The 12,646-nt window shown below is 38.0% G+C and overlaps 3 gene segments (V, D, J or C); all 3 read right to left on the bottom strand.

Moving 5' to 3' along the window:
• Positions 1–5,300: 5,300 nt before the first annotated feature.
• Positions 5,301–5,817, bottom strand: LOC115363574 (immunoglobulin heavy variable 3-30-3-like). The segment is given in 2 exon segments: positions 5,301–5,620; positions 5,740–5,817. Coding segments are annotated over 2 exon segments (366 nt in total).
• Positions 5,818–8,225: 2,408 nt separating this feature from the next.
• LOC115363597 (immunoglobulin heavy variable 3-23-like) lies at positions 8,226–8,651 on the bottom strand (the record flags this gene model as incomplete). The annotated part of the segment is given in 2 exon segments: positions 8,226–8,506; positions 8,609–8,651. Coding segments are annotated over 2 exon segments (324 nt in total), but the record flags the coding sequence as incomplete, so codon positions are not given.
• A 1,865-nt stretch (positions 8,652–10,516) lies between these two features.
• On the bottom strand, positions 10,517–12,148 carry LOC115363709 (immunoglobulin heavy variable 3-43-like). The segment is given in 3 exon segments: positions 10,517–10,705; positions 11,712–12,010; positions 12,100–12,148. Coding segments are annotated over 3 exon segments (537 nt in total).
• Between the last annotated feature and the right edge of the window lie 498 nt (positions 12,149–12,646).

Genomic DNA, 12,646 nt, shown 5'->3' with positions numbered 1-12,646 from the left:
GTCACTGAATGTGAATCCAGAGGCTGTGCAGGTCAATGTGTGGGACGCACATGCAGCATCACATGCATGAAGTACGGATTTGAATGAAGACGCTGTCAAATCCAGGTGAGTGAAAATGTTGACCTGCCCAGCAGAGAGTTAAAAGCAGCAGTCCTGTCCTATAGCCCATCATGTTAAAGTGTGTGGCCACTGTTGTCTGTCATCCTCTGTGCAGTCACATAAGTAGAGATGGGAGACATCAAAGTTTTGCATTGACTCCTCCTCACAGGGAGGGACGACAGCACTGCAGTGTATTAGTCTCTTAGTCATTTTGTACAATTTAAGAACGAATGTTTATTGTGCAAATGGACTCTAAAGATTGGATGTAATCTGGATAAAATTTGGATTTTTGTAGAGCCCCACAATGAATACTATTCAAGTTTTTTTTTTTTTTTTTTTTTTTTTTTTTTTTTTTAATTTATATAGCCCATCATCACAAGCATGTGTCAGAGGATAGGAAAAGTTGTAATATTTCAGCCACTAATCATACAACACAATGATGTGTAATCATATCATGCAAATATATCATTCCATTAAATACTGCGCTACAGTAAAATGGTTTATTACAATTAAATAATTTAACCCATCAATTTTTTTCTTAAATCAACTTTGATTGGGAATAATGTCCAAATAAATATATTTTGAATTTGAAACATTTTGCCTTTTCATCAGGGAAGATGTCTTGAATGTGTTAGTGGTGTGAGGCTGCCTCCTCTGGTGGCTTCATGTTCCAAGTGTTCAGGGATTGAGGGGTTTTTGTACAGCTCTACCAATGGTTTGTGTCACTGTGGATCACTGGCACAATAATACACAGCAGTGTCTTCAGGCTGCAGATTCTGTCCAGTTAGAGTCACTGTCTTGCTGGAAGAGTCTAAGGAAATACTGAACTTGTTTTTCAGTGAATCTTTGTAGATTTCATTGCCAGTATATTTCTGTCCAATCCACTCCAGTCCTTTCCCTGCAGGCTGTCTGATCCAAGCTGTCCAATAGCTGCTAAGAGAATACGAGACCTGACAGGTGATGGTCAGAGTTTGACCTGGCCGGACAGTCAGAGACGCTGGCTGTGTCAACGTTTCACATTTCACACCTGTGGAAGAGAAAATATTCAACATATCAGTGTAACTGACAGTGAAATAATAATAAAGAAGTGGTGCAGTGTGATGATAGAGTGTGTGTTTGTCCCTCAAAGAGACTCACAGGATCCAGCAGCCAGCAGCAGCAGCAGAGCTACAGAGAACATGCTTGGTGTTGAAGGTCAACTGGTGGGAGCTTCTCTTGGTCTGCCTCAGCTGACAGTGTGATATCAAGTGTTTATAGCAGACTAGAAGGAAGTCAGCTTTGCATACAGCACAACACTCACATGACATAAAAGGAGGATGGACTGTCGTATTACAAGCATTTAAATCATGAATTGTCAATTGCTGTCTCTTCTTATGAAGTGAATGACAAACTGTTTATTTAGGCTACTCCACTTTTTAACATTTAAACAGAAAAATTAGCTTTTTTGTAAAATGATAAATTGGTATCTAATACAGGCTGAAATTTTGCATGCTTTGGAAAATAATTAAGTTTAGAAAATATGAAGTGAGGAAGGAGAGGCTGGAAAAGTATGTATATACAACTCTCTATATGTATAGAGGAGTTTGTAGAAATGCAATTTTTTTTAGAGTATCTAATCTGCTGTGTGGTGAAAATTAGAAAGAAAAATACAAAATTAACTTGAATATGTTAAAGACTTTAAGAGCACCATCAAGAGGTGAAAACAAGAATCTTTAACACCCTGAACTTTCTGCAAATAGGGAGAGTTTTAATTTCACTCCTGTGCTTTAATGTCATCCTTAATTTTGAAAACATTGCATCTATGCACAGCTTCTAGCCTCTCTTCCTTTTTTTGACCTGCTCTACAATGTCCTTATGTCTGATCTCTGACTGTGCCTGTTGAGGCCCTTATCATCCCTTACGAAACAAAAATATATTGCAGTATACTGGAAAATATCATGTGATATATTAGATAATACATTTCCGTATATGGGAACTAGTCTTTATATTTTACAATATATTGAAATATATGCATAGACCATACATGTCTATATATTGATACATATAAAAAAAAAATATTGCAATCAAGACCAAAAACGGCACTATATTTTTACATGCAATAGTTTGTCTTTATATGTTCAAATATACTGCAATATATGCATATACCATATATGTATATATATCGCAACATAATATATAAAAAAAATATATTGGGATTTTTCTTAACATTGCATATTTTCCAATAAACAACCATAACATATGCATGGACCACACATGGCATATATTTAGGGTCCGGGCAGCTTAGGACACTGGACACTGTTGTATTCCCAGGTCTTCTTTCTTTCTTTCTTTCTTTCTTTCTTTCTTTCTTCTTCTTTCTTCCAAGGAAATCATACTTCCCATGGGTGAAAACTCACCAAACTTTGCACAAAGGTCCAGTCCCATGCCAGATTACCCCAGCTGCAAACTCAAGCCAGTAGTCCTGATGGTGGCGCTATCCCTTACGATACAAAAATATATTGCAGTATACTGGAAAATATCATGTGATATATTAGATAATACATTTCTATATATGGGAACTAGTCTTTATATTTTACAATATATTGAAATATATGCATAGACCATACATGTCTATATATTGATACATATAAAAAAAATATATTGCAATCAAGACCAAAAACGGCACTATATTTTTACATGCAATAGTTTGTCTTTATATGTTCAAATATACTGCAATATATGCATATACCATATATGTATATATATCGCAACATAATATATAAAAGAATATATTGGGATTTTTCTTAACATTGCATATTTTCCAATAAACAACCATAACATATGCATGGACCACGCATGGCATATATTTAGGGTCCGGGCAGCTTAGGACACCGGACACTATTGTATTCCCAGGTCTTCTTTCTTTCTTTCTTTCTTTCTTTCTTTCTTTCTTTCTTTCTTTCTTCTTCTTTCTTCCAAGGAAATCATACTTCCCATGGGTGAAAACTGACCAAACTTTACACAAAGGTCCAGTTCCATGGCAGATTACCCCAGCTGCAAACTCAAGCCAGTAGTCCTGATGGTGGCGCTATAGCAAGCCTCTAAAGTTCAAAACTTTGAAAATTCATAACAAATCAACCATATGTGCTACAGCTTCATAACTTTCATCAAACTGTAGCCTCAATATAGAAGAAACTTTTGTACATTTAAACCTATTGAAAATTATGAAGCCATCACTCTGTTTTTTTTTTTCAAAAACTGTAAAACTTCTTAAACCTATCTCCTCCCACAATTTTTGCTCAAATGTCACCAAACCTGCTACGGAGCATCTTCAGACTGTCCTACACAAACGATGTTCACAGATTTTTGATTTATCAAAAATTAAGCCTACAGTGCATCAAAATGTTTTACTGGAAACGCTACTGTAAATGCTACCTGCAAAGTCTTGCTAAATAAATCTTCAATGTTCATGAAAAAAATGACAAAATTCTGGAGTCATGGTCGATGATGTGTGGCAAATTTTAGAATTGTATCTCAAAAACTGAATTTTTGACAGCATTTTGAATTTTGCTCTCATGTAAACAATTGGAGTCAATGTAAAAATTGCATTTTTAAACATCAATTTTTCACTTATGGAGCCAATCAATCATTGTTAAAAACAAATTAACATCATCTCCCTGTTGTCTAGATCAGTGTTTCTCAAATGGGGGTACGCGTACGCCTGGGGTAGGCTACTTAGAGGAACTCCAGGGGGTACTTGAGATTTTTTTAAATTATAACACGAGACTACCTTGCGTAGATCCGACCGAGCAATCTGTCAAATGTCTACAAGACTACCTGACAAACACCAGGCAAACAGCTGATTTCTCAACTTAAGTAAACAAGAGCTAAACAAGAGCCTCCGTGAATTTTAATTTCTATAATTAAGTGCCTCAGTGGAGTCAGCACCACGGACAGTAGGCTACCTGTAAGATTTTCCACGGAGATGTGCGGCTATATATTGTTATCAGTTATTAATTAGCCTATTAATCGTTATTCATTTGTTTAGTCTTTATGAGTTGATGTTAAATTGGAATGAGACACCCCCAGCTGAAATGAAACATCTGCCAGTTAAAAATGACTGAGAAGTCGGTAGAAGTATAATTATCAGTCCATGAAAAAAAAATATTTTTTTTTCCAGCAGATATTCTAGTTACAACATGATTGAGCGAGCAGAGCAATTTTATTTTGCTATGTTTGGTATCTATTCAGTTTCAGGAAAACACGATGTAACCAGTGGCTTAGTCAAATTGTCAAGCTGCTATTGAGCTGCTACTTACCAATTAGCTCAGAGAGGTAAGTGACTGTCTTTGGCTCCAGAGGTTGCAGGTTCAAACCTCGACTGGTGCAGAATCCACATTGTAATGTGAACATCTTAATCATGCGCTCGAAACTGCGTGAGTGTGACTGATCACTGAGCAGCATCTTCCTAAAAATGCCTGGACCCCATCGCTGCGCAGCAGCTGTAATTTTACGTATATTTCCAATACATGTTCCCATATAATTGGAATGTCATAGATCATGTATTTATAAATATATTAACCCAGTGTTCATCACATAAATGTAAATACATTATGGAGGACTTTTATACATATAAAAGTCAATATATGAACACATATATTATATATTTATTGCAATATATGGCAAATATATGAAATGCGCAATTGTTGCTGTATTTTTCCATATATTAACATATATTGCAATATATTGATGCAATATATAAATATATGCCACATATATGATTCACCTATATATTACACCATTTATTTCTGAGACATTTTCAGATATATAATATATTTCTATACATTGTTGTTCGCATATTAAATGTAATATATTCTAATACATTACAATACATTGCATTTCATATATTGGTAAATATATTTTCTTTCCGTAAGGGATGTTAGACTGGCATCACATCTCCTTATGATTCTTTTTCAGTTTTTCTTGAATGAAATAGTCTAACAGTAATCATATTCAAATATGTCCATTTGGGTTCAGATCTGCTCCATAAAGAGTTTGTCGGACATATTAACCATTCCAGTGCTGCAGTGCATGTTGGTAAGCTGTCTTTAAGTGTGTGTGATTAGTGTCATCATCACATGTCTGATCTGCTGCTGCCCCCTGGTGATCTTTGTAAAAATAAATTGATTGAGGTTTTTGTTCAGCTCCTCTGCTCATTCACATCACTGAGGCTCTTTGGCACAGAAATACACTGCAGAGTCCTCTGGCTTTAAGTTGGACAGTCTCATATACACCATGCTGTTGCTGTTATCTCTGGTGATTTCAATACGCCCTTGCACACTGCTGGCGTAATTTGTTTCACTTGCATCATAGATAATAAGCCCCATCCATTCCAGTCCTTTTCCTGCAGGTTTTCTTATCCAGTGCATAGCAAAGCTGCTGAAAGTGAAGCCAGTTCCCCTGCAGGAAAGACTGAGAGTTTCCCCAGGCTTTTTCAGCACTGGACTGGAGGGAATGGACTCCAGAGCCTGGCCATTCAAGCCTGACAGAGAACAAGGAGAAAAAACAGGGGAGAGAGAAAGAGAGTCAGAAGTAGTAAAACATAACAATCAGTATATTTGTCATTATATCAGTATAGCAACATGAAACATGACAACTCACATGGCAGACAGAGAGCTGTGAGCAGAAGAGAGAGTTTGTCCATCATCCTGAGGCTGAAGATGTGAACTCAGCTGCTCCACCCCAAAGAACAAGACAACAAGTCAGCAGGAGGACACAAGTACACACTCTGACACTCTGGATTTGCATGGGGAATTTAGGAGGGAGAGATTCTCTATCAGGAGAGAGGAAAAGTATCAGTGACTGTGCTGTCTTTGGCTAAGAAGGGGACATCATGCAAAGAAAGGGACTGTAAGGCACATGGAAGTTGGATGGATACAAGGCCAAAAAAAGTTAAAATAAAGATGAATTTTAATACATATAAAATCCATTGTGTTTAGGATACCCCTCTCTGTTTTACACCAAGTATATTTAATAATGTTCATCAACAAATACATTGTGCTACAAAATATTTGGATTAATTTTCACGAATGAAGCACCTCCTCTAAATTCAACTAAAAAACAAATGTGACATTGCCTAACTTTTATCTTATTCATTGGATTTGGCTTGGCAAATAAAAAACAATTACTTTCAGTTGTTGACTTAAATATCATGATTAAGTTTTGATTTCTTGATGAAATGCTCAAAACGTAAACAAAAATAAAATGCTCTGTGTATTTATTTGCCCGTCTATTAAAAAATGTAACTATGTGGTTCAAATAGGATTAAACTTTAGTTATCTCATACCCAGTGAAAACACAAACATAGAAACACAGCAATCATATGTTCAAAGCCTCTTAGAAGAAAAAAAAAAAAAAAAAACACACACATTTATTTCCTGCTAAAGACTTTTCTGTTCAGACAAATCTTTTTAGAGTAAATCATAAAAGAAGCTTATTCTTCAACATACACTAAGATCTATACCCAGTACAACATGTGTTTGTGTGTGTGGTTGAGTGATGCAGTGTGCTGGGTTTTTGTGCAGGTCTGCTGGTGTTTTGTATCTCTGTGGGACGGCGAACACAGTAATACACAGCTGTGTCCTCAGGCTGCAGATTCTGCCCTTTCATAGTCACCGTTCCAGCAGAAGTGTCTCTGCTGTAGCTGAACTTGTTCTTCAGAGCATTTTTTTGAGGAAAGTTGCCTCCACCCCACTGATGGAAAATCCACTCCATTGGTTTTCCTTTACAGTGTCTGATCCAACCTGTTGTCAAGGCATAGCCAGAGGGCTGACAGGTGATGGACAAAGACTGTCCAGGCTGCACAACCACTGAGTCTGGCTGGATCAGATCAATACTGTACACACCTGTGGAGACAAACATCAGGATGATCCACATCATTCATGTCACTCTGCAGCCTTTATGATGGGTTTATTAGTAGGAATCCACTGAAAGCTACTCACAGGATCCAGCTGCCAGCAGCAGTATCACAGCTCCAGAGAACATGGTTTATGCTGAAGCTGATCTGATGTCAACTCTTCTGTCCTCTGACTGACACAGACACACATTTCTCCTCCTTATGTGCTCAGACTCACACACTCATTTGCGTGTTGAGGAGAAAAAGTATGATCATTTAATTACATTTGAATAAACAGCATAGACTAAAATTAAACTCGCAATGACATACAGTTACAATATAAGTGCAATTTCTTATCAAATTCTCACAATAGGAATACTTGTAATTTAGACAAAAATGAAATTTCAGAACAAATTTTGTTTTTCTGGTGCTTTGTAGTGTAGTGATTGACAAACAAGGAATTGACACATGAGATGAAAAAAAAACAAAAAAAAAACATTATTTTTGTGCAGTTGTTCAGTGAAGTCAAACCACTGAGCTTACTAATTTACTAATATGTAAAAATGTTTTTTACTCACAGTCTTAACACAGCTATTTAGGAACTAATGCAAAGTTAAAGACAATATATACCAAGTAAGCCTCCTGGCACCACTTTCTTCAAATACATTGACTAACACAGATGTACAGTATTCATGATCAATATATAATTGTTGCATTACATCGCTGCCAAACTGTCTCTGTTAATAAACACATGAATATGATGTTTGGCTGCATGTTTGTCTGATCTTCTTTCTCCATGTGAGCCACTTGTTTGTAGCTCTGTGTCTCCAGGGGACAGAGTCTCTTGCTCACACAAACACACAGCTGCATCTTCAGTCCACACACTCTGTCCTCTAAGTGTCTGTGTTGGACTGGATGTGTCTGTGGTCACACTAAACATTCTTGTCACTTTGTCATTATAATGGAAATCAGACTGATTGATGTATGTTTTGAAGGAAAGAAGCACATAATTGTTCCACATATATGAAGTTGCGCCCTGGCTGGACTCAAACCTGGTCCACTGTGAAAAGGACTTCTCCTGAATGGCACATGAATTCATTTTAGAAGCCACCAGGGAACCACATGGCATTAAATTAATGTGTGGTCTGAGGCTGCCTCCTCTGGTGGCTTCATGTTCCAAGTGTTCAGGGATTGAGGGCTTTTTGTACAGCTCTACCAATGGTTTGTGTCACTGTGGCTCTCTGGCACAATAATACACAGCAGTGTCTTCAGGCTGCACATTCTGTCCAGTTAGAGTCACTGTGTTGCTGGAAGAGGCTGTGGACATACTGAACTTGTTTTTCAGTGAATCTTTGTAAGCTGTGCTGCTTCCCTGAACCTCTCCAATCCACTCCAGTCCTTTCACTGCAGGCTGTCTGATCCAATTTGTGGCATAGTCACTAACAGAATAAGAGACCTGACAGTTGATGGTCAGAGTTTGACCAGGCCGGACAGTCAGAGACGCTGGCTGTGTCAGTGTTTCACATTTCACACCTGTGGAAAACACAAACATTTTTTAAAACAAACTATCCAGTTACATGGCATCAGAAGAGCTGCTGGTTTTGTAAATGTGATGTCAAATCCAGAGAGACTCACAGGATCCAGCAGCCAGCAGCAGCAGCAGAGCTACAGACAACATGGTTTGTGTTGAAGCTGAACTGGTGGGAGCTGCTCTTCCTCTTTTCTTTCAACTTACAGCCTCATATCAACTCTTTATAGCAGAGGAACCAGGAAGGACACTTTGCATACAATCAAACATATGACTGAAGAGGATCTACTCAGCAGTGGATCTAATCTGAAGTCGTTTTGTCTCGAGTCTTACAGCCGTCTAATCTAATTATGTCTTCATCTGCAATAATGGTCAGTGTGTGATTCATTGTTTTCCACCTTTTTCTCCTTAATCAGTTCCTGCTCTGGTATCAACACATATCCTGTTGTATAGTTCTAATTGTATGGAAGCCTGTCAAGGATACAATTCCAGAGCTACTAAATTTTTTTTTATTAATATCACACCAACATGTCCACTGAAATTCATTGTGCTTGATTTTTTCACTTGAAATTATTTGACATGTTTTGAATTCAAAAGCGGGCAGTACAGAATTACATTATTATTAATTGTTGTATGGGAATGTCATTAATAGATGCTATATTTCATTATCATTGTTATTTTCTCTACAGTCAGCTCCATGGATGAAAACAATAATCCAGGATCTGAATAATCCCAGTGTGAGTGTACTGGTGCTAAATAGAGGAAGTAGTTTTTGTACGTCTTTCCTATGACTGTCTCTCACTGTGTCTGTTCGGGCACAGTAATACACGGCTGTGTCCTCAGTCTTCAGACTGTTCATCTGGAGATACACCTTACTGCTGGAGTCGTCTCTGGAGATGGTGAATCGACCCTGGACTGACTGGGAGTAGTAGATAGGAGAACTAGCTGTGTGTATAAAGGCAATCCACTCCAGACCTTTACCCGGAGCCTGCCTGATCCAGCTCCACACTGAGCCTGAAAAGCTAAATCCAGAGGTTGTGCAGGTGAGTTTGTGGGATCTTCCAGGCTTTTTAACCACTGGTTCAGACTCTGTTATGGTTTGAGCCTCAACACCCATGGAAACCAACACAGCAACCACCAGCAGCATTACTTTTCTGTGAGCCATGTCTGCAGTGTGATCAGTATGTCCTCAAATCCATGAAACTCCGATAAATATGACATGAACTGAATCTCTGAGAGAATTTGTTTACTGCAAGCTCCTCCCCTCAGTTTTGGGGTTTCTGATTCAATTCAAATGAATGAACACAGTACGATGGTGGATCCAAAGTAACATGGTCTGATAAAGGTTGCACTTTATTTGTAATGTGTTCCTTTTATAGAGAAACTATATTGATACCTATTTAAATATTTATTTATATTAGTATATTTATTAAATGTGCATTGTTATTTATTGTTTCAGTACATTCAGATCTTTGTGTTCAGGACATTTACATACTAAGTTTAACATGTTCTAAAGTAGTTGAATATGCTTTTCTATCTATATTGCAACATGCTTTGCCCATATACCTTGTTGTGCATATGATAGTAATTATTCTCAGTCAGCTGGTTTAGCATGACAGAGTTTTAATGGTTTCAGTGTTTGTGTGTTGCTGGAAGCCATGGACACACACAGTAACCTGCAGCCTGTAGAGGAAGCAGCTGCTCAGGAACTGAAATCTGTGTGACAACATGTCGGAAAAGACACTTTGATATGCGAAACAATGAAATCTTCACTGAATGATACAGAATATCCATCAGTCAAAACCATCAGTCACATTTTGCCATTCATGATGTTTCGGAGCAATCAGGCTTAACAAATATCAGAAATTGTCAACACACATCACTGTGGTCAAGTTATGATCATGTTGTAGTCGGAGGATTAAACTCTAGCCAGTCTTTATGCTCCAAGGCTCCAAAGTCATTTAAGACTCATGAGAAACCTGGAGCTGAAAGAAGAGACAAACATTTGCTGCCCTCTAATGTTCAAAGAAGAACTGCAGCATGATTTCTACTACAAAATATCCATTCCAGTCCCCTGCCTGGTTTCTGGCGAATCCAGTGCAGCCAAGCAAGAGGAAGTCCAGACACTTTGCAGGACAGAATGACTGACTGTCCAGCTCTCTTGACCACTGGCTCTGAGGAGGTGAAGGACTGGCCCTGAGCAGCTGAGAGAGACACAGAGTTTAGACGGTGGGAAGCCAGCAGACAATCAAAGCTCTTTTCCTCTTTTCCTCCACTGGATACAGACAAGTACGCTTCACTCACCTGAAATGAGAGCCAGGAGGAAGACACTTTCTACAGCTGCCATGGTGGAAATTTGTGGAGTCAGCTGAGAGAGGCTAACATGAGACTGAGAGGACAAAACATATATACTGTGCAGGAGGAGGGGAGGAGACTGTGATGCTGGCTCCTTATTTGCATCTTATTTGCATGTAATATTTACAAAATTATAAGTGTAAATTCAACTGAAAAACAGTTGCAGATATGACACTAAGAAGTTTGTGATGTGGTTGCACAGAAAAAAAAAAGTTTGGAGTAAATTTGAACATATTCAGAAGCATTTTTTGTTTATATCTTTGTGTTATTATTATTGTTGGTGTTTTTTCTTGCTGTTGTTGTTGTTGATGATGATGATGATGATGACGATGACGATTTTGTTGTTGTTAATTATCTAATTGCACTGTAACTACGCATGAATCAGTAGAGCTACCTTGCAAAAAAAAAAAGTTTGCACATTTTTTTCTACATATGACTTATACAATAAAAGCCTCCTTCCTGTACAAAGTGTAAAACAAGCTTCTCAGGATGAATAAAAAAGCTGGGAATTTGTCATGTGGATGAGATGAAGAACAAACTTAAAAATAAAATTTCTTTTTGATTAACTGATTGTCTTTTCTCACGATCGTTGTTGACAAAGTTTTTTCATGAAAAGCACTTTCATGTTATGTTATGAGCTCAGCTCTAGTTGTTTTTTTTTTTTTTGTTTGTTTGTTTGTTTTTTCCCTTCAACGTTTAACTATCTTGTTATTAATTGTGGTTTGAGTATGTGTGTGTGTTTGTGAATATAAATATTCATATTTTCTTACACTGGAAGCAAAGAGCTAATTCAAACAGGGAGGACTAGAGGATTTTGTCCAGCTGCTCCACCAACTCCAGTCACTGTGGCTCTCGAGCACAATAATAAACAGCAGAGTCTTCAGTCTTCAGACTGTTCATCTGGAGATACACCTTCTGTCTGCTGTTGTCTCTGGAGATGTTGAAGCGGCCTTGGACTGACTGGGAGTAGTAGGTGGTGCCACCATCATATCTGATAGTAGTGATCCACTCCAGTCCTTTTCCAGGAGCCTGTCTGATCCAGACCATCCAGTTGCTGCTGAATGTGAATCCAGAGGCTGTGCAGGTCAATGTGTGGGACTCTGCAGGCTTTTTAACCACTGGTTCAGATTGTGTCGGAGTCTGACCATCAACACCTGGCAACACAAAACAGAAAAGCATCACATGCATGAAGTACGGATTTGAATGAAGACGCTGTCAAATCCAGGTGAGTGAAAATGTTGACCTGCCCAGCAGAGAGTTAAAAGCAGCAGTCCTGTCCTATAGCCCATCATGTTTAAGTGTGTGGCCACTGTTGTCTGTCATCCTCTCTGCAGTCACATAAGTAGAGATGGGAGACATCAAAGTTTTGCATTGACTCCTCCTCACGGGGAGGGACGATAGCACTGCAGTGGATTGGTTTCTCAGTCATTTTGTACAATTTAAGAATGAATGTCATTGTGCAGAGTCTCTAAGGATTGGATTTAATCTGGATAAAACATGTTTTTTTGTAGAACCCCAAGATAAATACTATACTATCAAGTTCAAGTTAATTTATTTAGCCTATACAGCCCATCATCACAATAAGAAAAGAGAATAAGAAAAGTTGTAATTAGTCAAATCAAATCAAATCAAACTTTATTTATATAGCACCTTTCATACATAAAACAAATGCAACGCAAAGTGCTTTACATTAAAAAAACATACAACCCTAATCCCCCACCTCCTCACACACACTCACGCACGCACACACACACACACACAAGTACAACATATTTCGCACATGCATACAT

This window comes from Myripristis murdjan, chromosome 8 (assembly GCF_902150065.1).
Source record: "Myripristis murdjan chromosome 8, fMyrMur1.1, whole genome shotgun sequence".
NCBI classification, from domain to species: Eukaryota; Metazoa; Chordata; class Actinopteri; order Holocentriformes; family Holocentridae; genus Myripristis; species Myripristis murdjan.
This window is presented reverse-complemented; position numbering and strand designations above follow the sequence as displayed.